This window comes from Aphis gossypii, unplaced genomic scaffold (assembly GCF_020184175.1).
Source record: "Aphis gossypii isolate Hap1 unplaced genomic scaffold, ASM2018417v2 Contig00625, whole genome shotgun sequence".
NCBI lineage: Eukaryota > Metazoa > Arthropoda > Insecta > Hemiptera > Aphididae > Aphis > Aphis gossypii.
Window position 1 is genome coordinate 31,345 of NW_026083198.1, and position 26,249 is coordinate 57,593.

The 26,249-nt window shown below is 29.5% G+C and overlaps 4 protein-coding genes across 4 annotated transcripts; 3 read left to right on the forward strand and 1 right to left on the reverse strand.

The window, feature by feature from the left end:
• Nucleotides 1-7,630: 7,630 nt before the first annotated feature.
• Nucleotides 7,631-8,413, reverse strand: LOC126554841 (piggyBac transposable element-derived protein 2-like). The gene has a single exon (XM_050209859.1). It carries the CDS (start codon nt 8,411-8,413, stop codon nt 7,631-7,633), a length of 783 nt encoding a protein of 260 aa, XP_050065816.1.
• Nucleotides 8,414-12,726: 4,313 nt separating this feature from the next.
• LOC114121053 (zinc finger MYM-type protein 1-like) lies at nt 12,727-14,498 on the forward strand. Its single transcript, XM_050209860.1, has 2 exons — nt 12,727-13,476; nt 13,518-14,498. The coding sequence occupies exons 1-2, from the start codon at nt 12,727-12,729 to the stop codon at nt 14,496-14,498; spliced, it is 1,731 nt and encodes a 576-aa protein (XP_050065817.1).
• A 3,990-nt stretch (nt 14,499-18,488) lies between these two features.
• Nucleotides 18,489-19,053, forward strand: LOC126554842 (uncharacterized). Its single transcript, XM_050209861.1, has 2 exons — nt 18,489-18,536; nt 18,604-19,053. Exons 1-2 carry the CDS (start codon nt 18,489-18,491, stop codon nt 19,051-19,053), a joined length of 498 nt encoding a protein of 165 aa, XP_050065818.1.
• A 29-nt stretch (nt 19,054-19,082) lies between these two features.
• On the forward strand, nt 19,083-19,945 carry LOC126554843 (uncharacterized). The gene is made up of 2 exons (XM_050209862.1): nt 19,083-19,518; nt 19,620-19,945. Exons 1-2 carry the CDS (start codon nt 19,083-19,085, stop codon nt 19,943-19,945), a joined length of 762 nt encoding a protein of 253 aa, XP_050065819.1.
• The last annotated feature ends 6,304 nt before the right edge of the window (nt 19,946-26,249 follow it).

Here is a 26,249-nt window from a genome sequence, read left to right on the forward strand (position 1 = left end):
GGATATTACATGACGGAGGATGATTTAGCATACTTAGCGGACCAATTTAATAAAAACTTAACTATAATTTCAAAACACAAAAACACAGATAATAACGCATTAAATACCGCTATAATATACTGGAAAAATAACCGACCGACGATAGGAGTAATTCATGAAGACAATCACTGGACCCCAGCATTAATAAATCGAGAATCAACACCACTTACCATACACAATACATGCATGTACACAGTTATACCAGATGTAAACACTATTACAAAACATATAAATCGGCACTTAGACGAATCCCACAATAGATTAAATTTACCCAACCTTAAAGAAAAAAAAACCCATTAGACAAATGTAACATAAACAATACTGTAGAAATAAAAAATAATGACGTAAACAGAACACCGACTATGTGGTATACTCAATATTGTCAAGATTGTGAACATCTGTCAACATCTGAATCAGCATTAAAATCTCACGAATATTCGAATCATCCTTATTGGTGCGAGGGGGAGACGTAATGTTTTGCGATATATGTGGGACGTATATTAGAGAATATCGTAACAGACTAATGAATGAAACCGAAAAAAAAATACTAGATAGGCATAAAAAAACAAAATTCCATCATATAAACAATTTAAAATAATTAATAATAATCATATATCGACAAACAAAACGCAGACGAATTAGAATTCGATATAAATCCGGAACTAACCCAATCACAACAGACACAATTAAAACAAATTTTAAATACATATACAGATTGTTTTGCTAAGCACTCGATGGACTTAGGGGCGATAGACGTGGGAGATGTACCTATACCAACAATAACATCAGAACCTATTAATTTACCACCATATAGATTAGCCTTGACAGAACAACATGAACTTCAGAGACAAATTAACGAATTATTAAGATTTGGTCTTATAACTCCATATATTTCCTCATATGCCAGCCCGGCGTTTTTAGTGAACAAAGCAGACGGTTCAAAGAGATTAGTAATAGATTATATACGACTAAATAACCAAGTACCACATCAAAATTTTCCAATAACTCATATGCAAACTGTTTTCGATTGTTTAGAAGGGGCAAAGTTTTTTAATATAATGGATATGCAGCAGGGATTTTTGAATATTTTATTAGGAACAACAGACAGATACAAATTAGCATTTATAACACCATTCGGGTTGTACGAATGGACACGGTTCCCATTTGGTTACAAAAATTCACCACGGCAATTCTCAAAAGCAGTAGCAAAAGCTCTTGCCGGATTATTATATGTGGGAACTATTAAATATGTTGACGATATTATAAACTACGCAAAAACATTCGATGATCTGTTAATAATATTAGAAAAATTACTAAAACGAATAAGAGAATCAGGATTTAAATTAAAGGCTACAAAGTGTAAATTCGGATATTTTGAACTTAAGATACTCGGACAGATAGTAAATCAAAATGGAGTTAAACCAAATCCTGAAGGTCTGGCGGCTATAAAAAATTTTCCAACCCCAAAAACAATTAAACAGACACGAAGTTTTTTAGGTTTGTGCAATTTTTTTAGAAAATTTATACCGCGATATGCAGAATTAATTTCACCAATAACTGATTTAACGCGGGGACATTATCCCACAAAAAAATCGCCCATACAATGGTCCGTATTACATCAAAATGCTTTTGAAAAACTAAAAAACCAACTAACCAGGCCACCCCTTTTAAAACACTTTAACCCGAATTTACCTATAACAATATGGACAGATGCAAGCAAAATCGGTATAGCAGGAACTTTACTACAAAAATCAGAAGAAGATAAACGACTACACCCTGTGTCTTTTATCTCCCGGCGGTTAACTACGATAGAAGAGAAATATAGCGCAATAGAATTAGAATTACTAGCGATAGTTTTTACATTAGAAACATTCCGCACATATATATATATGGTGTCGAAGTAGAAATTTGGACAGACCACGCACCACTTAGATATCTAGATAACATTAAAACTCTATCAGTGCGAATTCAACGACTAAAAAGTAAAATAATTGATTTTGACTTTATAATAAAATACCGAAAAGGACTTTTAAATCAAGTGTGTGATGCGATGTCAAGAAACCCGGTATTCGACCCACCAACTTATGAACAAGAATTACAAAAGGATAGGGACCTAACCATTTGTCACGTTACCGTTATTAATTTACCAATAGAACAACGTAACGACCCAGTACTTAACAAAATAATACAAGCATTAGACAACCCAGACATATCGGACCAAGTATGGATAAGAAAATCAAGAATTACTTTTTAAATCAAGAAAATGTTCTTATGTACAAACATATGTCTAAAGGAAACACAACACATTTAATAGCATTACCGGACTGTCGTAAAAATGAAATTTTATGTAACTTTCACGATCACCCATTCGCGGCCCATCTCGGAGTAGACAAAACATACAAAAAAATCGTAGAACGTTATTTCTGGCCAACTATCTATAAAGATATTTGCACATTTGTAACGTCATGTTTAAGTTGCCAAAAACGAAGGGCGGACAAAACGGCTGCATACGGTCACATGTTAACATCACCAAAAATAACAGGAAGACTCTTCGAGAGGTTCACTATAGATTATATAGGGCCAATTAACCCCCCGAGTAATGGATATTCATACATATTAGTAGGCACATGCGCGACTACAAAATATGCCATAGCAAAGGCATATAAACATGCCGATTCAAAATCAACCGTAGCATTTCTCATAGACATAATATTACAGTTTGGGGCAATAGGAGAAATACATTCGGATAGGGGATTACATTTTACAAATAAATTAGTAAAAGACTTATTAAAAGCACTAAACATACGAAGTACTAACTCAATAGCTTACCGCCCCCAGAGCCAAGGACAAACCGAAAAGTTTAATGGTACTCTAATCGATATGATAAGCCATTTTGTACAAGAAAAAACAAATTGCTGGAATCAATATTTAAAATATGTACTTTTCGGTTACAACACATGATCAGTCAATGAAACAACTAATCAGTCTCCATTTTATCTATTACACGGTTATCACCCAAAATCAATATTCGATTATAATCTTATTAGCACAGATACTGCACCAGAAATTTTAAACGAATTAGAAAAATTAAATAATATAAGAGACGAATTACCAAAATTACTGGAGAAAAAATTTCAAAAAAATAAAAAACATTATGATTCAAGCAGAAAACAAATTAAATTCATAGTAGGGGAAAAGGTATTAGTAAAGACAGAAAATAAAGGGTCGAAATTTGCATATAGATACGGGGGGCCATTCAAAATTGTACGACAGATATCAGAAGTTACATATGTAGTAGAAATAAAAAAAACGGACAGTTAATAAACATGTTAGTCAACTAAAAAAATTTAAAAACCGAGAAATTAAATAAATAACACAGTTAAGCAAATAATTAGGCGTATTACCTACATTTATATTTTAATTTATTACATATTAACATAAACATATATTTAAGGAATGTAGTAATTAATTAGTATAATAATGTAAATATAAGAAAATCACAGTTATTGCATTAATATTACTATAACGAAATTTAATATACAGGAAATTACATTACATCATGATTTTTAAAAAAAAAGGTCATGACTTAAACGATAAAATATCAAATTAATATTTGACGACATGACACACGGGTAAAATGAACAATTATACAAACAATTTAAATAATAATAATAATTAACAAACGTAGGCTCGATATTTACTATAAAAAAAAAAAAAAAAAAAAAAAAACACTCAGCAAAAAAACATACCACTTACAGTATATTAAGGCAATTTAACAGTATGCAAGAATCATTCATAAATAACGAACAGGAGAGAAATATCGTATGATCGTGTATACCCATACGACGAAGTATTCAAACTACACAATATTCAAAAACATAGAATAATCACACTTTGGTGAGTAAAATAATTAATACTAATTAATACTATTATAGTTACTGTTATAGCTATCTATTCACTAAGGGATTTACTTAATTATTTTAATACATATAGATACACGGTTTAACATAACATATTATCTACGTAGGTTAAAACAATTAATATGAAAATAATAACAAGATATTTATGGTATTTGAGGTAACTAAGAGAAATTCTAATTTTTTTGAGATAAACAATTTACTACCAATCAGGTAGGTATTTATTTCGAAAATATATCTCCATTACACATAGCTATTTTCAATGGAATTTTTTAACCTTTTATAATATTTCGAATTACGAAAATAGTTATGCGTTTCATATAAACTAATTTGCCAAAGATTTGAAAATAAGTCAACTGATAAACGATATGTGTACAAATTTAAAAAAAATTAACTCAGCATACTAGACAAAATTAATGATGAAAGAGAAATACTACAACAGTATTTAAACATTGAGAAAAAAAAACACAATTTAAACCCTAATGGCGACAGAACGAAACGAAGCTCATTTTTCGGAGGGATCGGAAAACTACAACGAGCCTTATTTGGAGTTTTGACTGAGGAAGAAGGGGAGGAATATCAAAATAAAATTAGACTTTTGGAGGAAAAACAATTAAAAACACTGTTGCTTCAGAAAGATCAAATTAAAATTTTCGAAAGCACTCTCGATTCAGTAACAAAAATTTCGGTAGATTTTACTAAAATTAAGGAGAATTTGAATGACTATATAAGTAAAATAAACCATGAAATAATTAATCAAAAAGAAGAATTAAAAATAATAAATATAAAAGAATATATTATGTTATATAATTCAGTATACAGTGAGCTTATAAATCAATTATCGAAAGAAACCTCAGTTATATTAAATACAGTAATAGCAGCCCACAGAGGACAGATCAATTCTCAAATTTTAAAACCAAACGAATTATTAGAACAATTTAAGGACGTAAAAGCAAACTTACCTACAACCTAAATATGCCAATGGAAATAATATTAAAAATTACTTTGATTTTATGAAAATTATAGAGTTAAATATATGTTATCAGAACCACTTAATTATCTATTCAATAAACGTACCATTAATAGAAAACCTAAATTTTAATCTATATCGAATTATTAGCTTACCAGTACACGTTAATAAAAATAATTTTATCTTCATACAATCCCCAGAAGAATATTTAATCATAGAAAATAATAAACAATATTACACATTTTTTTCTCAAGATCAGGTCAACAAGTGTAAGTCTATTAAAATGAATACAATTTGTAGTGTAAGTACCCCATTATCTAGCGCAACCAAACCAAATTGCGAATTTCAAATGTTTAAAGGAGGTAATACTATACCAACCAATTGTGAAATTAAGACTATCACTATGATCCACGATATTTGGCATCACCTAAAAAATAATAACCAATGGCTATATGCCACGCCGGAACCAATAGAAATAGTAATTAGTTGTGGTGATGAGGCGGAAAATACAATTCTTAATCAAACAGTCCTATTATCTCTAAAAACAAATTGCAAAGCATTAAAAAAAAACACCCTCGTAATTTCAAAATATAAAAACCAAAGTCATTTTTCAAAAGACTACTTACCTCCTTTCCACCTACCTAACTTTACCGAAGATTTCAATAATATAATCGTGAAACAATATGTACCATATAATAACTTAGACACTATTGATATACCTAGAAAATTTAATGATTTAAAAACTCACGCTAAATCACTATCAGTTTTAAATCAAGAAATCGAAAATCTGTTAAAATACAAAGCGAAAGAAAAAACAACAAATATTCATTCTATCGGAATGACAACATTAACAATAATAGTGATAGTGGTAATAATATAAAATAATTAAATACATAAAAAATATAAATAAAAAGACAAAAAACCAAACTGAAGATAAACTCAAAGTAGTATACCACGTGGATAAGAGTAAAATACAAAATGATAATTATAACGGTTGAAGAAGCGAACTAAATATAATCTACCTACACTAATCGATTAATACAATTCAAAGTCATTATTTCATGTGATAAAAACAGAAATAATGAAATAATAATAAACGAAAATTACATTACAATTCAAAATAAATTAATTAAACCTAAAACATATTACGTGATAATTGATAAATAAAAAATTATAAGAAAAAAAAGAGAGTTTTAATTCAGTCCTAGTTAATAATCAACTATTGTATAAAAAATATTTTATTATGTTAACCTTAAAGTCAAGTTTCAGATATATTCATAAATACACAACGGACGTCAAACACCAATTTAGTTAAGTCAACCAACCTAAATTGTCCAAAAATATTTAAATCATGTAACTAAATATAGATTAAAGTTATGTTAGAAATATTATGATTATAAGTATGTAAAAAAAAAGAGGAGATTATTTATTGTAATTAGATTAAGTTATTATAAATATTATATTATTGGTTATACTCATATTGACAATCATTAATGATATTAGAAAAAGTAATAATTATGAAATAAATAATGAAACAATCGAGTGTATACGTTATACAATATAAGACAAACACTATGTGGATTAATAAAAGGTATAATTTGACTCTGGCACGGTAGAAACACCTGTAAGCAAATACTTATATGTACTACACAATAGCCTTCACTACATCAATGAAGAAATAAGAAACAATTACAAAAAAAACCTCAATCAGCAGCCCATCATCGCCATATTATTCAAGCAATCAAGACGAATACGAGATAAAAACAATGTTTATGTTCAAAATTTCTTTTGTAATTTTTTTTTAAGGGAGGGGGTAATGTAACAATTATAGGTGTGAGTGTGTTACATGACACGTGTATGTGTATGAGCGTTGCTGCTGACTAATGTACATACACACATACATGTGTATGGTTGTGGGGCCTGTAGCCGAGACGGTGAGTGTATGCGTAGTTAGTCGATTTTACACCTTCTAGACATTAAGTAGTTCAGGACTCCGTTCGACCATGTAAAAGTCATTTTTTAGTATAGAAGATTTACTGTGAGTAACATTATTTATAAGTCTTTAATGTATAATAAATATTAATAATAACTGAAGCTGAATCCTCGTTTATTTACATTACTTTTAAGATTCCGATATCTACCCCAGGCTACGGTAATTATATCTATAGGGTCCTACGACTCTCCCTAGATATTTTATATTTAACTGGTCCTTCCCCGACCACGTTACAGTAGGTTATAAAAATAAAAAACTTTAATTAGGTATAATGAAATAGATCAAAGCAATTTCTTTCTGTGTTACAACATAAAAAACATCGCATTTAGTGCACTTAGCAAATGACTGATATTTACATTTTGGTAGTTTACATACGCGTCGAAATTTTTCAAATTGAATTCTGTGTACATGTCCATCCAAACGTATTTGAGTTGATGGCATTGTTGCTGTTGGTGTCCTTTTTTTCTTTTTCACTCTCTTCTAGCATTTGTTTTTCTATCGATTCCTTTGTTTTTCTGCCTTTTTTTTTAATTTCCATTGATGTCTGACAAAGTTCTACAGTTAACTGCTCTCGAAATTGAGCTAGTTTCATTGGTTTTTTTGTAACTTTTTTGTGTAACAACCACGCGTTTACAATCGTCATATCAACCATATGGTAAAAAATCTTCATATACGATTTTTTAGACCTCATTATTATTCTATAGCTCCCAATCATAGAATCCATGAGGTCAACCCCACCCATATGTTTGTTGTAAACTTCAATGATTTTCGGCCTAGGTATAATGATTGTGGTCTTTTTTTTTTGTCAAATCTACTCACTACATTTTTATCGAGTTCGCCTACGAAAGTTGAGGTTACGTGTACTATCTTGTTGTCTTTCCACGCAACAGCTGAAATAGGGACATCTTTTACAACTGTGAAACACTCTTCTGAATATCGTTTCATCAATTTACGATCATCTGTCAAACAGACGTTTGGAAAACGATTACGTCTAAACGTTCCAACTGTGTGAATGCCTTTTTTTTCAAGAAATATCATAACTGGTAACGATGTATAGTAATTATCAAAAAATAACTTGTGGTGTACGTTATCCGGTATCATTCTAGTCATTCTAACAACGACGTTGTCTGTAGCTCCAAAATCTGGTTCATTACGTATAATTCGTTCATCTTCTTTATTTTCATTTCCGGTATAAATTTCAAAGTTATAACCGTAACTAGAAACACCACATAATACAAATAATTTGTACCCCCATTTATGAGGTTTAAGATGGAGATACTGTTTGAGGTATGATACAGCTTTAGTTGGATATAATTGTTCGTCTAATGATAGGTTTTCTTCGATAGGTACAGAGCCAAACTTTTTGTTGAGTGCATCAATAAGTGGCCGAACTTTGAAAACTCTATCACGATTTGGATTATCTCTAGGTAAATCTAGAGTATTATCGTTAAAATGTATATACCACCTAATATTTTCAAAAACATTTACGCTCATGCAATTTCGTATTATTTTATTATGAGTATTTTCTGACCAATATGACCTAGTATTTGGCAAATGGACGATTGACATCATTGTTATTATTCCCAAAAAAATGTTGTACGTCATTTTTCGTTATTTTATTTGGTTTTTCAGGATTTCGTTGAATACTATAAAGCGTAGATTGTTCGGCAATATGTGACAATAATTCATTATCAAAAAAATAACAAAAAAATTCTCTAGGTGATTTCATTTCTTTAAATTCGTCAGACATTGGTTTTTTCCCGCAAAATTTTATAAAATCTGGATTTTTTGAAAAATTTCCTTTTCTCCAAATCGGGTTCAATTTTTTTTTTTTTTGTGTGTTTTTCATTGTAGGAGTATTAGAAGTATTTGTAGGACTTTTAGAAGTAGGTGTAAAATGAGAGTTCTATACCTCCTCCCCCTTAAATTTACATGTAAAAGGATAGGCATGCCCTGTATAGGCAACAACTACACACTACACAGCTCCTCCCAAACTTGTATTAATTACTCAATATAGGCAACCCGCAACACGCATAAACCCAACACCATCACCAGATCCTACTCGTAACCGACAAACCGGCATATATTTTATATCTTCTCCTTCAAACCCCTACCTTTTGAAGAAAAATAATATATAATATAATATTCTGATTTCGACTAAATATGACACCTGACCATCAAATATTTTTCCCCTTCCCAATCAATTATATTTCTTCCCCTTTTATTTACACACACACACGTCACATACATATAAACATATAATATTATATACATTAAACATGGCACACACACACATATTACATAAGTAATCTTACATCACACACACACACACACACACACACACACACACACACACACACACACACACACACACACACACACACACACACACACACACACACACACATAACAGCTTCACATACATTAAACCTTTTCAAACATACATTGTCCATAACAAACCCATAATGAGGGATGTGGTATCCCTGTCACCAAGTCCGTTCCAAATACAAACCTGTACAGACCTGCAGAGTCATATTCGAGTATTGTCGGTGAATAAAAAAGTAGTGCATGAAGCAAAATGAAATCAGTCCATGTACTACCCTTCAAGTGTCAAATCGTGTTAATTCAGAGTTCCTAAGTTCCTAACTATTTCATACTGTTATTTAAAGTACAATTTCTATAATTCATTACCCATATATTCGTTGAAGGGTACAGTCTTGTTTCGCGAATTCGACTAGTGTTCTTCAGTCTTAAACATAATCATGTTTTCGTGTAGTGTATGCGATAAAGCCTTTACATTGATCAAAAATCTACATAGACATGCCAAGTCACACAAATCACCCACTAAAATCGTATGCAGTATTTGCTCAGAAATATTCACGCGAAGAGATAACCTCATCAGACATAAAAAAGAAAAACATCGTAAGTACTTTTTTCACAATAAAAATTTACAAATTTATAAGATAAAATATTCATAATCAAATTAATAATAAATAATACTATTTTCAGGTTCAAATATTATAATCCAACAACAACCAACCATAACCAAGCGAGAAATTCAAGATTTTTTTAAACCAGCTGCACAAATTTACGATTATGATGGTAAATATATTATTCATAACTTTATACATATAACATAGGTTCTTATTTTATTTTATAAAAAATAAAACAATTTATTAAAATATACAAAGTTGTATAAAATCATGGAAAACATATAATAATTTAGATAAAATCCTGATAAATCCCATAATTATAGTTAATTCCGTTAAGATGATTATATATATATGTTGAAAATGTTCATAAAATTGTTCAATAATTTTGATAAATTCATGTAGTAATATATTAATTGATAATATTTCCATACGATTATTATCATAACGCTATTAAAACATACATAAATAATTTTAATTTATTATATTTTTAGTATAAACAGATATTTTAATAAATATATTTGATCATATTATACATAATATATAATAATAAAACATGAATATTTTATTTTTTATGAAAAACATATACACATTTAATATATAATACCAATAAAAACATAAATAGGCATACTATTTATCTAAAGATCTTAATAAACCATTACGAACACCAGCCTATATTACTGTTACTATTATTTCATGTTATACAAAAGAACGTTGCATAAGCAGCTGCCTCCCCTGCGAGATTTTCCGCTTCACCAAGATTTTTTTTATATTATACATTAATACCTACCAATTTTTTATAATATTTAAATAATAATACGTTAAAATGGTCAATATTGGTATACTGGTACCTATGCTAATTGAAAATGGTAAATATTATAATTTTAAAATCCATAATTAGTGCGATGTCATATACGTTATAAATTGACCGATAAGAAATGTTGTCAATGTCAATAAAGTTTTCGTCCATATATAGGTTACGTAATAATCATGGAACACGGTCTTAGAATAATAGTCTATATATAGACTTTCTTATATAGACTTTCCATAGACCTTATACAGTTATACCACGGAATAGATTAATCTATTCTGTGTATAGACTTCTCTTTTATCAATACACCTTGGTCCGTGGTAATAATTCTTTATTACCTATCTATGTTTTCGTCACGACCACGATTGTAACTCATAGATAAAATTTACAACCATGGACCGTGGTTTTTGTGAAGAATGCCGATTTGTTTTGTAAACGGTTGTCGGTTTGTTTTGTTAATAAGCCTGCTGCAGCAGCAGCTGCGTATATAATTGTGCCAAATTTTTGATAACAGCATCGCAGCGTAATTTTTAATTTTCATTTGAATTTAAATAAGTTTATTGTTTAATACAAATATAGTATATTATACAATATAAATATTATTAAATAATAAATATCAATAATCAGAATGGCAGCCAAAAATAAAAAATTGAAAACTTTGCATGACTTTTTTATGCCAAAAAGAACAAAAAAAATTCTGGTAAGTTTATATTAGTACTTTAATATAATATAAATATATAATCCACTATCCATACATATTATCTATACATATTATTTAAACTGTTTTATTCAACTTATGAATTAACAATATTCATTTTATTAATTCAGGTTACAATGATCCAGATGATCCAGTACCATTAGCACACTGTAATCTTACAGTTGAAGAATCTGAAAAAGTTACTGAGTCAATTACTGTACATGAGGTTTTAGGTATTTATATATAAATATATAATTATTTTAATAATATTGTCTATACAATATATATATTATTTAAGCTGTTTCATTTAACTTATGAATTAACAATATTCATTTTATTAATTTAGGTGACAATGATCCAGATGATCCAGTATCATTAGCACACTGTAGTCTTACAGTTGAAGAATCTGAAAAAGTTACTGAGTCAAATACTGTACATGAACTGTTAGGTATTTATATAAAATTATTTTAATAATGTATTGATGTTTGTTTATGTTGGCTGTTTGTGTTCAATTCTAGACTGTGTTTATAGATGCATTGTATCTAGTTAAACATTTAATTTATAACATGTGTATATCCTAATGATAGGTAGAAATAATATTATAATAATAATTTGTTATTTTGTCTATGTTCTTTGTTGGGTTTACTATTTGTGTTCAGTGTTTGGTGGCATACTGATCCAGGGCTACTAAGTGTAAAAGCATACATATGGTACTATAATGTTGGGTCAATGTTTTGTATTGGTTGTTAACTTGTTTTTATGTATATTAGGTAAATAAATATTGTAATTTTTTACTTTTGTAGTAACCATTAACCAATAAACTTTATTACTAATTAGTTACATTAAATATACCTAACTGATAATATTTGTGTTGATCAATGTTGTGTATTTATGTTTATTAATACTTCATATTATTTAAAAGTTGTTATTTTTGTAATAAATTTATTAAGAAAACAAGTTTTAAAATTTTAAAAACTAAATGATCAAATCAAGTAAGTATAATGTACTAAATTTAAATAGTTTATCTTATGCATGAATTCTAAAAATTTTAGATCCTGATGATCCTGCTAATGAAATACCAACAATTCAAACTGAATTTAGACAACGTGTTAAGAATGGTCCATTCCAACCTATATTAAACAGTTATCCAAATACAGCGTTTAGTGGTACATTACGACATTTTCAAAGTCACTGGTATAAACAGTTTCCTTGGCTTGAGTATAGTCAAATAAGAGATTTAGCATATTGTTTTCCTTGTCGCATGTTTACACATTCTTCAGGAATCAATATTGGACAGACATAATTAACTTATTCAAAGTCAGGTTTTAAAAATTGGAAACTGGCTACATCTAAATTTAAATTGCATCAAATGTCCAAAGTCCATTTAAATAGCTCTACATCTTTGACCAATTTTTTAAATTTAAAACCAATTGACATAATTTTGGATGAAAATAGAGAACTTCTGCACAGTCAAAAAGAACAAACACGATTAAAAAATAGACAAATTATGAAACGTCTAATTGATATAACAGTTTGTCTTGGTATAGGTGGTAAACCGTTTCGCGGGCATAGTGAAAAGTCTAATGATATTCACAAAGGACTTTTTTTGGATATAGTAGGTCTCTTAAAAAAATATGATCCTATACTAAATGAACATTTGAACTCTGGACCAAAAAACGCACTATATTGTAGTAACCGTATTCAAAACGACTTAATTTTTTCCATAAGTCAATTGATGAAAAGACAATTAAAATATTGTATACAAGATAAAAAAATATCTTTGATTTCCGATGAAATGAGTGATTTAGGTCATCATGAACAATTATCAATTGTAATCAAATACTTTGATGACATCAAGTGCTCTGCTGTAGAACAGTTTTTAACAATGAAACGAATTAAGTCAGTTAACGCTCAAAGCATTTTCAATACATTGAGTGATGTCATTGAAGAATATAATATTAAATGGGAAAACATTGTTTCAACTTGTTTTGATGGAGCTGAAACAATGGCAGGTAGTACTGCAGGTGTTCAAACTAAATTTAAAGAAAAGAATAAAAATATATTTTTTGTACACTGTTACGGCCATTGTTTAAATCTAATTTTGGTTGATTCTGTTGGTGTAAAAATAGAATTGCATTTGATTTTTTTGGATCTATTCAGTTAGTTTATAATTTCATAGAAGGTAGCTGTTCAAGACATGCTATTTTTGAGCAAATTGTCAATTCTACCAATGCAAAACTCAAAACTTTAAAATCTTTATCTAATACTAGATGGGCCTGCCGCTCCGAAGCTGTAAGTGCAGTAAAAATAAACTATTCATCTCTTTTAGTAGCAATTGAAGAAATTATAGATTCTACAAAACAATCTGAAATTAGAGTTAAAGGTTTAGGTATTATGTATCAACTAAAAAAATTTGAATTTATATTTGCTTTAGAAATGTTCCATCCAATTCTTAGTGCAGTGTTGAAAGTAAGCACATTTCTACAAACTTCTAACATAAATTTGTTGACAGCAGTGGAAGTAGTAGATTCGTTGAAAGAATCACTGAAAAAAATGAGAAATGAGGAATACGAGTTTCAAAATATTTATAAAAATACTGTTAAATTATGCACTGATATCGATATTCAAATTCCAGCTGCAAAAAAAAGAAAAATTTCATCGAAAATAGATACTTCTCATACCAGCCAGTATTTCTTTAAAACTAAAGAAGAAGAAATGAAACTTATTGTTTATAATACAGCTTTGGATCAAATGATTAATGGAATATCCATTCGTTTTAATCAAGAAACAATTAATATGATTAAAAGTATAGCTAATTTGATAATTTTACAAACGAATGATGAAGATATATGTACATTAGCTTCATCGTTTAATTTGGATACAGAAACATTACAAACAGAAATACGACTCTTGCAAAATTACGACAGTGTTCCTCAAAATGTATTGAAAAATAAATGTGATGAATGGATCAAATGGTTATCTTCATGTGATAGACAAAATATTTTCCCTAGTATCTTAAAAGTATTGAAGTTATTTGTTACAATACCAGTAACAAGTTGTAGTTGTGAAAGGACTTTTTCAAAACTGAATATGGTTAAAACCAAGTTACGAAGTACCATGGGTCAGGAAAGATTAGATTGACTTTTAAACATGTTTATTGAACAGGAACAAGCATATAATGTTGATTATGAAGAAGTAATAGACATTTTTAGAACATTAGATCCTACCGCTAAACAACGTATGGAACTTTAATAAAAAATTTTTATTATGTATTCTTAGTTTTTTTTAACCTAGCTGGGGAAGGGTAGGGGTTTGTAGTCTGGATCTTCTTAGCTAAGATATTGCCTCCCCTGCCATGAAGACCTGCGCACGCTTATGGAACGTTGTGTATTATTACTATAACTGAGGTCTATATCATATTTGATTTTGCTGTTATATATATATATATATATATATATATATATATACATATAAGTAATAATAGATAATATACCTACTTCATTTTATTAATTTATATTTTTAAAAATCGTATTTTCCATATGATAAACACATCACCAATATTTTATCTTTAAATTCTTTATTTTTCTTCAGGTATTTTTACTAAAAACGTTTATATTTCTAACAACAATTTATCTTTTCTTTCTCATTAAAAACTTTATTGTTTTTCAAGCTGTTACATGCATTTCCATAGTTTTTAGCAGTACAATAGTAATTTTTTTTTCAGTTCAATCTCGCAATGGTCATAAGCGATCATATCATAAGGAAAATTCAAACGAAGCAGCAAATGCTAAAAAAGCACGTTTACTTCTTGTACAGTCTCCCGGCTTTATCGAAATTTCGTCTTCTGCAAATAGAAAAGTCGTATGGTATTACGCAAAAAATATCAAAAATATTTTCAAAACTATATTGAATTTTTTAATTCGATTAAATCAGAATTAGTCGAGTTACTAAAAGTCTATAAATATACGCCTATGAGCGCTTCATCTTATATTCCGTTACCGGACTTCATCGAAAAGAAAAAAGCTGTAATCAACCCGCAAAACTCAGACCAACAGTGTTTCAAGTGGGCTATATTAGCAAAACACGTTACGGGTTCAAATAAACAACGTATAGAAAATTATACAACTCACGAAGAAAAATCTAGCAAGTTTAATTAGTGAGGGGGGACAAAGACAAAATTACTTACAACACTTAAGAAATTTAACGGGTTACTTGGAATTATTTAAAATGAGTAAACTTAATTTTGACAATGCATTGAAAATGCTTCCCGAATTCGCGGGTCTACCAACTCAGGAATTGAATTTGTTTGAAAAAAAATGTAATTTTGTTTTTTCACACATTGACGATTCAATAACTAAAGACGTTCTGGAGGCACTCTTATGTAATCTTTCAGGGAAAGCTTTATGTGTTACTCAACATAAAAAAATTTCAAACGTGATGGAATTAATAAATATTTTAAGAGCTAACTTTGAAAAAAATTATTCAGAACAATTTTTACATAAACATTTAAATTCTATAATACAAGGTAAAACAGAGCGAGTACAGGATTATGCATCAAGAATTGAATTAGCACTATATCAACTATCGAATGAAATGACTAAAAATAAAACAAAAACAGACAGTGAGGTTTATTATAAAAGTAATAACTAGGCAAGCCCAGAATATTTTTATAGACGGGTTACACTCGTCATATAGAATAGTTTTGAGAGTAATGAAGTTGAAACATTAGAGGAGATAATTAAGGCGGCATTGAAGGAAGAACAAGCATCTGAAGTAATGAAGCCGAAATTAAAAAATAATTCCTATAATAAAACATATAAACCTAAATTCTATAATTGTGAAGGTATTGGGCACTTAAGTAGAGATTGTAAGAAACCGAAAAAAGACAACGCAGAAATTAAAAAAGAAAGTGAGATTAAAAAAGAATATAGTGGAAGTAAAACTACTTTGATTTGTAACTATTGTAGAAAACCAGGACACATAATAAAAGATTGTAGAAAACTAAAATATAATAATGAAAAGAAAATGAAATTAGGCGAAGGTACGTCTAGCGGAATTAAAACAATTGGAGAACTAAAAGAAAATAATATTTTTGTAATTAATAATAAAAATGAACATCTAATTACATTAAACAAAAATCAAGTAATAATTAATTCAGAATACGACGAACACAATAAATTTTTAATTGATACGAGAGCAGATTTAACGCCGTATACTAATTGACTCCCTATACCTGAAGGAAAAAAAAATAATATACTAATTGAGTCCCGGGTACAAACGGGACATATACTAATTGAGTCCGGGGTTAGGAAACTAATAGTATACGAATTGAGTCCGAGGATTATTTTGAGTAAAATATTAAATCAACCGTCCTAGTCCATACAAAGCAGAAATTATGCCGCACAGCCGTGCCGGGCGTCAAAATGAATGTACAATATGCGTATATAATACTATATATACATTTCGTTCATATTATTTTTATGACTTTCGTCAGATAATATAGTAACATATTATTATACTATAGGCCGGAAATTTTAGATTTTATTTCTATCGTCGCTAGTATAATAATTACCGATATCTACTGATATATTGTTCATATCAACTTGGAATTTTTTTTTTTTATTATATTACTGCACACTCTAGTTTACGAGGTACACCAAGCATCATGGATGAAGTTATACTAAGTGAAAGAAATAAAACTATATTTGTAATCGACGGATACAAATTTCGTTTTCACAAGAATTTAGCCAATAATCACCAACGCTGGACTTGTTGCAAAAATAACTGTAAGTCATTTTTAAAATTAAATGAATTTAATACTATAGTTGAGAAATCTATTAATCATAACCATGAACAACCGAGTGAAAATGTAATAAATAGACAGAAAATTAGCGATAAATTAAAACGTAAAGCATTAGATGATCCAGTTGAGAGACCTTCAAAAATTATTCATAGAGAACTCAGAGAGAATGATACAGATACTTTAAATACCTATGACTTACAATTAATTCGAAAAAATATGCATCATATTAGAACATCAATAATGCCTAAATTAGCTAAAACCTTATCAGAATTACATGCAGCTCTCATAGATTTTAACCCGAAGACAAACAAAGACGAGTCATTTATATTAATTAATGACGATACTAAAAATATAATAATATTTTCATGTGTTACTAATTTAAAATTTTTAATTATGTGTGATACAATTTATATCGACGGAACTTTTAAAAGCTGTCCAATACAGTTCACTCAACTGTTTACTATCCACGGAATGAAAAATAATAACTACATACCTTTAGTATTTTGTTTACTTTTGGACAAAGCTTCAACCACGTATGAGGCTTCTTTTCAATTAATAATTTCAGAATGTCAAAAACTTAATTTATGTTTTAATCCTAAAACTGTATTTTCTGATTTTGAAAAGGCAATTCATGTTGACGTAAATAAATGTTGGCCATCAACACGACTTAGGGGTTGGTTAGGCTGCGGAAGGTTAGGTTAGGAAAAATAATTTAAATTACAACCAGGAAAATGTCATTTTCTAAGAAAAGAGGTAACATACCTAGGACATAAAATAACAGAACAGGGCGTAGAACCAGATGAATGTAAAATAAACTGTGTAAAACAGGTACCAGTACCTAAGAACACTACTAATGTTAAAGGATTTTTAGGGTTAACAGGTTACTATAGCAAGTTCATCTCAGACTATGCTGGTATTGCAAAACCATTAAAATCATTACTAAAGAAAAATACACCATTCATTTGGGGAGATGCGTGTCAAAATGCTTTTGAAAATGTAAAATTCGCTCTTATTATACTGCGGCCATCGAGAGACCGCTACTGGGCGGAGACCAAAATTCGTCCGATCTCGCGCATTCCCACCACTAAATCTGTCCGTACGCTGGCCGCCGCCGCCGCCAGCGTCGTGCGCCGCCCAACGACGCCGGGGCCGTTCAGGAAACCTGTCAGTGTTTGTATACAGAGTGTACTATAGTATTCTGTTATTTTACGTATTGGCATACAAACTATCGGTTTTGCCTACACACAGTTTTTTAACCATTTCTTTCAAAGTTTTTGTGTGTTTTAGCAATTTATTGTTTTTATATATACTATACTACAGAATACAACATGGACGTTCAAGGTGTTTCTCCTGCAAAAAAAAATCCATGTGGAAAAGTAAGTGTTTGTATTACTATTTTTTAATTGCAAATTCTAAATTTTTGAATATATTTTTTTTCTTTAGTTTATTGGCAGTGGTCAAAGGCAAATGATTATTAATATGTATAAAGAGAAAGTACAACAACGGCTTGACAATCCTGAGATGGAAAAGTTGAACTACAGACAAATGATTTTAGGCATTTCAAAATCTACCGGTATTGGGCAACACACAGTACAAACCACATTATCCGAGTATCAAAAACAAGGTACAGTGTCATCGCCTAACAAGAAAAAAGTAAGATCTACAGTCATACAGAAAGTTGACGAATTCGATAAAAATGCCATCAGACAAAAAATTCACAGTTTTTGGAGAGCCCGTGAAGTACCAACAGTTCCGAAAATGTTAATAGCCATTAATGAAGACGAAACTTTACCCAATCTCAAACGTTCGTCATTCCAAAAGATATTGAAAGATTTGCAATTTGAATTTGTCAAAAAAATCGTAACAGTGCACTTCTCGAAAGAGAAGATTTAATAACTTGGCGCCGAAATTATTTGTTTAAAATGAAGCATTACAGAGCGCAAAACAGGCCAATCTATTACTTGGATGAGACATGGATTAATGCAGGCGAGACTCATAACAGAACGTGGGTCGATAGCACCGTCAAATCAGCCCGTGATGCATTTCTCAGAGGCCTCACGACAGGACAAAAGGAACCCTCCGGCAAAGGTAAGCGTCTCATCGTATTACACATTGGGTCAACAGATGGTTTTGTGCCGGGGGGCCTTTTGTGTTTTGAATCCAAAACGAATTCTGCTGACTACCATGATGATATGAATGGCAATACATTTTATGAATGGTTTGTCAAGACCCTGCCTTTACTGAAAGACAATGCTATTATAGTAATGGATAATGCATCATACCATTCCGTTAAGAAAGATAAAATACCAGTTATAGCTTGGAAAAAACAGGCAATTATTGATTGGTTGGAGAGTAAAGGTGAGGTCGTCACCCATCCTGTAGTAAAAAACGATTAATTAAAAAAGTTAAAAAAATTAAAAAACAATATGACAAATATATAATTGATGAGTACGCTAAAGAAAATAACAAAATCATATTGCGATTACCTCCATATCACTGCGAGCTTAATCCCATCAAGCTCGCTTGGTTGTCAGTCAAAAATTATGTCCGGAATCATAACAACACCTACAAATTGAAGGACGTACTCGAGCTGTTGAAGAAAGGTGTGGATCACGTAACTCCGGAAATAAGGACAAATTTTGTGAAACATGTGAAAAAGGTGGAAGAAGAGTTTTGGGACATAGAACATGTAACAGATTCAGTAATGGACGAAAACCCTGAAGAAGTAGAACGTCATATTCTAACAATAGGAACAGGTGATACAAGTTCTTCGGATTCTGATTGATTTATTTATTAATATGATTTTATGATTTTTGTCGTCATTATTTAAATTGTTTTTGTATTCTAATTTTTTTTTTTTTATTGATTTTTTTTATTAAATTTATATTATTAAGACGTGTATTATATATTGTACAATAACTCATTTTTAATGTTATACTTAGATAAATGCTTAAATAAAATATTGATATTATACACATATTATTTGCATTGTTGTTTTATACATAATAGGTGCGCCAGTCGCCAGGTGTTATTTTTTTCGTGGTGTGTTACTTGAGCCGGTGTATATAAGCACCGGTTGCCGCCCGGCAGCCGGCGGCTGTAGAATCAGCCGCCGCCGCCGTCGCATAGCGAGTGGGGGAATTTACGGCGGCGGCTAGGTGGTAGAGTGGGAGAAATTTGGGTACGAGACTGAGGAGCTCGGTCATTTGGATGCGCCAACGAGTAGCGCTCTCTCGATGGCCGTAGTATAGTAAACATATACTACAATTTCTTGGTTTTAAGAAAAATTTTTTAATAACAACAGATGCATCTAATTATGCACTGGGCTGTGTGTTGTCTCAAGGAGAGATAGGTAAAGATAAACCAATAGCATATGCATCAAGGGTACTAAATGATAGTAAAATAAATTACTCAACTATAGAGAAAGAATGTTTAGGAATAGTATTCACAATAAAACATTTCAGACCATATGTATGGGGGACGAAATTTGTTATTATTACTGACCATAGACCTTTAGTATGGTTATTTAATGTTTCGGACATGAATTCAAGGTTAGCAAGATGGCGAATTTTACTTCAAGAATTCGATTATGAAATTGTTTATAAACCAGGAGCGAAAAATAAAAATGCAGACGCATTATCGCGAATATATATGATGTTATGGGCTATGAGATATCTATAAGATATCTACGAGATATCAAGGCTAAGTTAATATGACCATGCCTCTTGTCGAGTGTAATGCGGATGCTACTATGACCATGACACGTGTCGGGATAGTTAGCGCACCAATAATTACAGTGCACTAATGATGCATTTGAGATGTTATTGCACATTCTCAAATTCGTGTCCGAATTTGCAACAACTACAAGGACACCTGGTTTCACCCAGAAGGCGACAACTCGACGTAAACAAGAGACGCACCACAATATATAAGGGAGCCCGAAGACCAGCAACGGCAGATGTACCAAAGCTATCAACAACTGATCACTTTCACGACACTCAGCCACTTATTTTGTTTGTTACATGTATTTTATTTATATGCAATAAAGACATATTTCGTTATTAAGTTTAACTTTCATTCAAATTAAGCATTTGGATTCAAATCTGATACTGGCACGCAACAATGGTAACAGATAATTCATTAATGACATTTGAAGAGTTTATGAAAAATAAAAAAATCTTCATAAACAATAACGTTAAAGAAGTAAATGAAAAATTTAATAATATTCCTACCGATTTTAACGAGATTCTATTCATTCCGAAAGATCTAATATTTAAATTACATTTAATGCGTGAATATAATAATTCATTAGGACATATACGAATGCTTTCAGAAGAAACATTAAAGGTGGAAGACATTAAAATAATAAATGATAACAAAAAAAAAATATATTTATGCGGTGGTTTATGAAACGTTTAATAACAGCCCGACCTATAAACAAATTTATGAAACATTAGTAAATGTACGTTATGCATGTGAGAAAGAAGGAATCGTGAAATTAGCTATGCCAAAATTAAAAACTGATTTGAACGTTGATATTTTTAGAAGCATAATAAGATATGTATTTTTGAAATCTAAAATTACAATAACTTTATATACCGAATTAGAACTCTCTGAAGATGATAAACAAATGTTAATTAAAGAACAACATATCACTTGTATCGGAGGACATCAAGGGGTATCAAGGACAGTTAAAATTTGAAACTATGGGTATACTGGAAAGGGATAAAAAAAGATGTAAAAAAATTCATAAGCACTTGCGAACAATGCCAAATAAATAATAAGGAAAACAGGAAAACTAGGCAACCGTTAGTTATAACTACATCATTTTTTGCTTTTGAAAGGGTAGCACTCGATATTGTAGGGCCACTTTCAACCTAGAGTAACGGGTTCACACACATTCTAACTTTACAAGATGATCTTACAAAATTTTCGTCTGCATATCCGATAAAAGATACAAACGCAACTATGGTAGCAAAAACGTTTGTAGAAAACTTTATATGTTACTTTGGAATACCTTCTAGTGTATTAAGTGATCAATGAACAAATTTTTTGTCGGCATTATTTAAAAGCATGTGTAAAATGTTAGGAATAAAGAAACTACAAACCACAGCGTACTCACCTATGACTAATGGGGCGTTAGAAAGATCACATATAACTTTAAAAGAGTATTTACGAAATTTTAGTGATTTAAAAAAAGAAAATTGGTGCGAGTTTGTAAGTTTACGTACAATACTACACCTCATACGGCAACTAAATTCACTCCATATGAACTAGTTTTTGGTATACAACCAAAAATTCCATCAGCATTCGCAAATAAACCAAATCCAAGTTATACATATAGTGATTATGTAACCGATTTAAAAGACAAAATGCAGGAGGCCAAGGAGATGGCAAGATTTCATTTAATAAACGTGAAAAATAAAAATAAGTTACTATACGATAAAAAGTCAAATCCGATTACATTAAAAATTGCTGATAAGGTATTAGTAAAAAACATGAAAAAAAAAGCAAATTAGAAAAAAACTGGTTAGAACCGTTGGAAGTTCTTGAAATTAATGAACCAGTGAATATAACAATATTGAGGAATAATAAGAAAATCAGAGTACACATGAATCACGTAAAATTATTTAAAGAAGAATAAGAATTAAAACTAACTAAGTAGTTGAAAGTAATTATAATAAAATAAATAATTTCATTTTTTTTTTTTTAATCATAAATTATTACTGTCTAGACTCTAGGGTTATCATATGTCTATACATTCTACACACATCAACACACGTAACACCACAAACACTTTACAATTATACACACATGAACAACCACTCGGGTCTTTACTTCGAAAATAAAGGATCAATTAGAATAATTCATACCAAGTGGACACTTTTGACATATGTAAATCTGACGACTTACAATGAACGCGAAAAAATATTTGATACATATACACATGAAATGGGACACTACTGTGTGGAAAATGAGTTAATACTAACCCAGGAAAATATTATATGTGAAAATTTTTAAACAGTATTTCTTATGTATACTAAAGAGATTTTAAGTAAAAGAGGAAGTATTTTAAGAAATCTAGAACACTCAACTGGAAGGGTAAGGAGAGGATTAATAAATGGAATAGGGAATATTGCAAATGTATTATTTGGAGTATGCGATAATATGTGTGCAGAAGAAAACATTAATAATATTCAACAATTAACTACTTCTCAAACTACGTCATTAAATATTTTGAAACAACAAACTAGAGTAGTTAAATCGACAGTACAACAATTGGAACAATCTTTTAGAGATAATAAGTTCTTGAGGGATCAAATAAACATGTTTATTAGCGAGATGAGGAAATTTGTAAATTTTTTGAAAAACGAAACAATGGAATTAAAACACAAAATAAGTACACAAGATGCATACTTATTATTAAATTTACTTTTAAATCAATATGCATTCGAAACAAATTATATTTCGGAAATGATTAATTTAGCTAGATTAGGTCAAGTTCATCAGACAAAAAATTTTTATGAGTGTTTGAAATTTAAATTTTTAAAAAAACCGCGTTAAATAACAGTTTAGCCTCAAACGATTTTTGATATTTGTTATTATTCAAAAAGTATAAGTCGTAGATACTTGAAAATTTTACCAGTTATTAAGATTCGCGTTTTCTTTACGTGATTTAATTTTCAAAATATTTTTTAATATAAGCTGGTTTTTTTAAACCACCTTTTTCATAAACCACTAGAAATTATATCCTAGGCTGACAAATCATATTCGTTCAGAATCGTTTTTCGTATACAATGATAACTATCATTGGATTCAAATTTAACACTCCTATAATATATAATAATGATCCATACGGCACCTAATGTACAGCAGAGCGGTACTCACTTGCCCGCTTTTTTTATTTGCATTTTGTTAATTTTTTTAAATTAATTTCATTTTCTGAAATAAAAAAAAATTGAGAATTGAAATTCAATTGAAACTTTATGTAACATTATAATATAAGTACAGTAAAAACTCATAAATACTAAATTCATTAATTAATATAATGATGATTATGATGTTGATTTTATGAAATTTTTATAAAAATTTGCTTCATTTAAATATATACTAGCAATTTATATACATGTTGGTTAATATCACGTAATATATTATATATATTATATTATAATAAAATAAGGATATTGTAGGTAGAGAACGTAGAAATAATGAATTGATATTATAATTTGTATATTCAGCAGTTATGAACTTTTGGTTATCTCATAGATATCTAAACATTTTCTACAGTGCCATTTTAGATATTTAACAGATATTAATATAAAAAAATAAATATACATAAAATATTTATTAAATATCCCTTTGCTATATGGGCTCCTTCTTAAAAATGCATAACGTACAATTGTACATCCTGAATAATCCATTTTACTCTTATTTTTCATATTGGAACAAATTAACCATTAATCTTATTATCAAATTTATAGCAAATTATGATTATTGTAATATGTACAAGCAATTTACAATTTTAAAAATAGTCATAACTTGCTTTAAAATAAAAATATAAACTAAAACCTATGAGATTTACAAAACAATATAATTCTTACTTTTAAATTTTATAATAGGTTAATTTAATCTTACATTGATCATAACAGTGTTAAATAGATTATTCAAAACATATAAATTGATATTTTACACGTTTGTAAGACAGAGACAACGCATGTAGATGTAACGTCCTCTTAATTGTTCTTTGGTATCTATTCAATACTGTATATTCTAATATTTTTATAATTCTTCTTATTAGGCAGTCTGGAAGAAGATGAAAAGTCTTGGGTACTTAAATTTAGTAAACGAAAATGAACACGTTCTTAATACATTAAGACGCATTATGGTGCTAACCTTATTACCTGGTGATAAAATAAATCAAGGTCTAAGAATTGTAAAGAGATACGCACGCCAAAAAAATTTTATCGACCATTCAAAAAAAATTTTTCAGAAAAATTGAAAATTTCAGTTGTCTATAAATAGCTCAAAAAACTCAAAATATTTTGAAAATTAAATCAAATAAATAAAATGCCAATCTAAATAACTGGTAAAATTTTCAAGTATCTACGACTTATACTTTTTGAATTATAACAAATATCAAAAATCGTTTGAGGCTAAACCGCTATTTAGCGCGGTTTTGTAAAAATTTAAATTTCAAACACTCATAAAAATTTTTTGTCTGAATCCGGTAGAGTTTTTTTACAGATATTTGAAGAAAAATGTATGGAGAACCTTGTACCAAATTTTCAAAACTTAGTTATAAAAGAAAAAAATTTTATGATTTTTCAACTTCAAAATTACTTGCAAATTTTCGCGTTTTCGACAGATTTCGTAAAAATTTGAACTATAAACTCTTATAAAAAAAAATTGTGACTAACGATTTTTAATTTTTTTTAGCTACAATAAAAACAACTCATAAGGAACCTTGTATTAAATTTTCAAAACTTTTTGGTCATCCAAAAATTTTTTATCGACACTTCAAAAAAATCGAAAATTTCAGTGGTCTATAAATAACTCAAAAAAAGTCAAAATTTTTTGAAAATTTAACTATATACGGATACTACTGACATTAACATTTGGTGAAAATTTCAAGTATTTTCAGTGATTAGTTTTTGAATTACAACCATAAAAAAAAATCGATTTGGTCGAAAACTGGTTTTGCGTAAAAATTGCCGTTTTTCCGTCATTTTTTTTTTTGTTTTTCTCGATTTTTTTGAAAACTGTTGGAAAATGTTAACTTTTTACCTCTATAATGCACCAAGGATATTCACTTTTACATCGGAAACCACCCCCATAGTTTGAAATTGGAGCATTATTTCGACTAGTTATGCTGTACACAGACACAAAAACAAAAAAAAAACACACACCATTGTAAAATCAATACATTCATCACTTCGTTCAGAATCTAAAATACCAAACAGTATTAAAACACTTCTTTATAGGTATACATAAGCAACCACAGAAAATAATATAAAAATAAAAATTAACTTGTAGTATAATATAGATACATTATAGTACCTAATTAAATGAAATTAACATATAAAATTAAA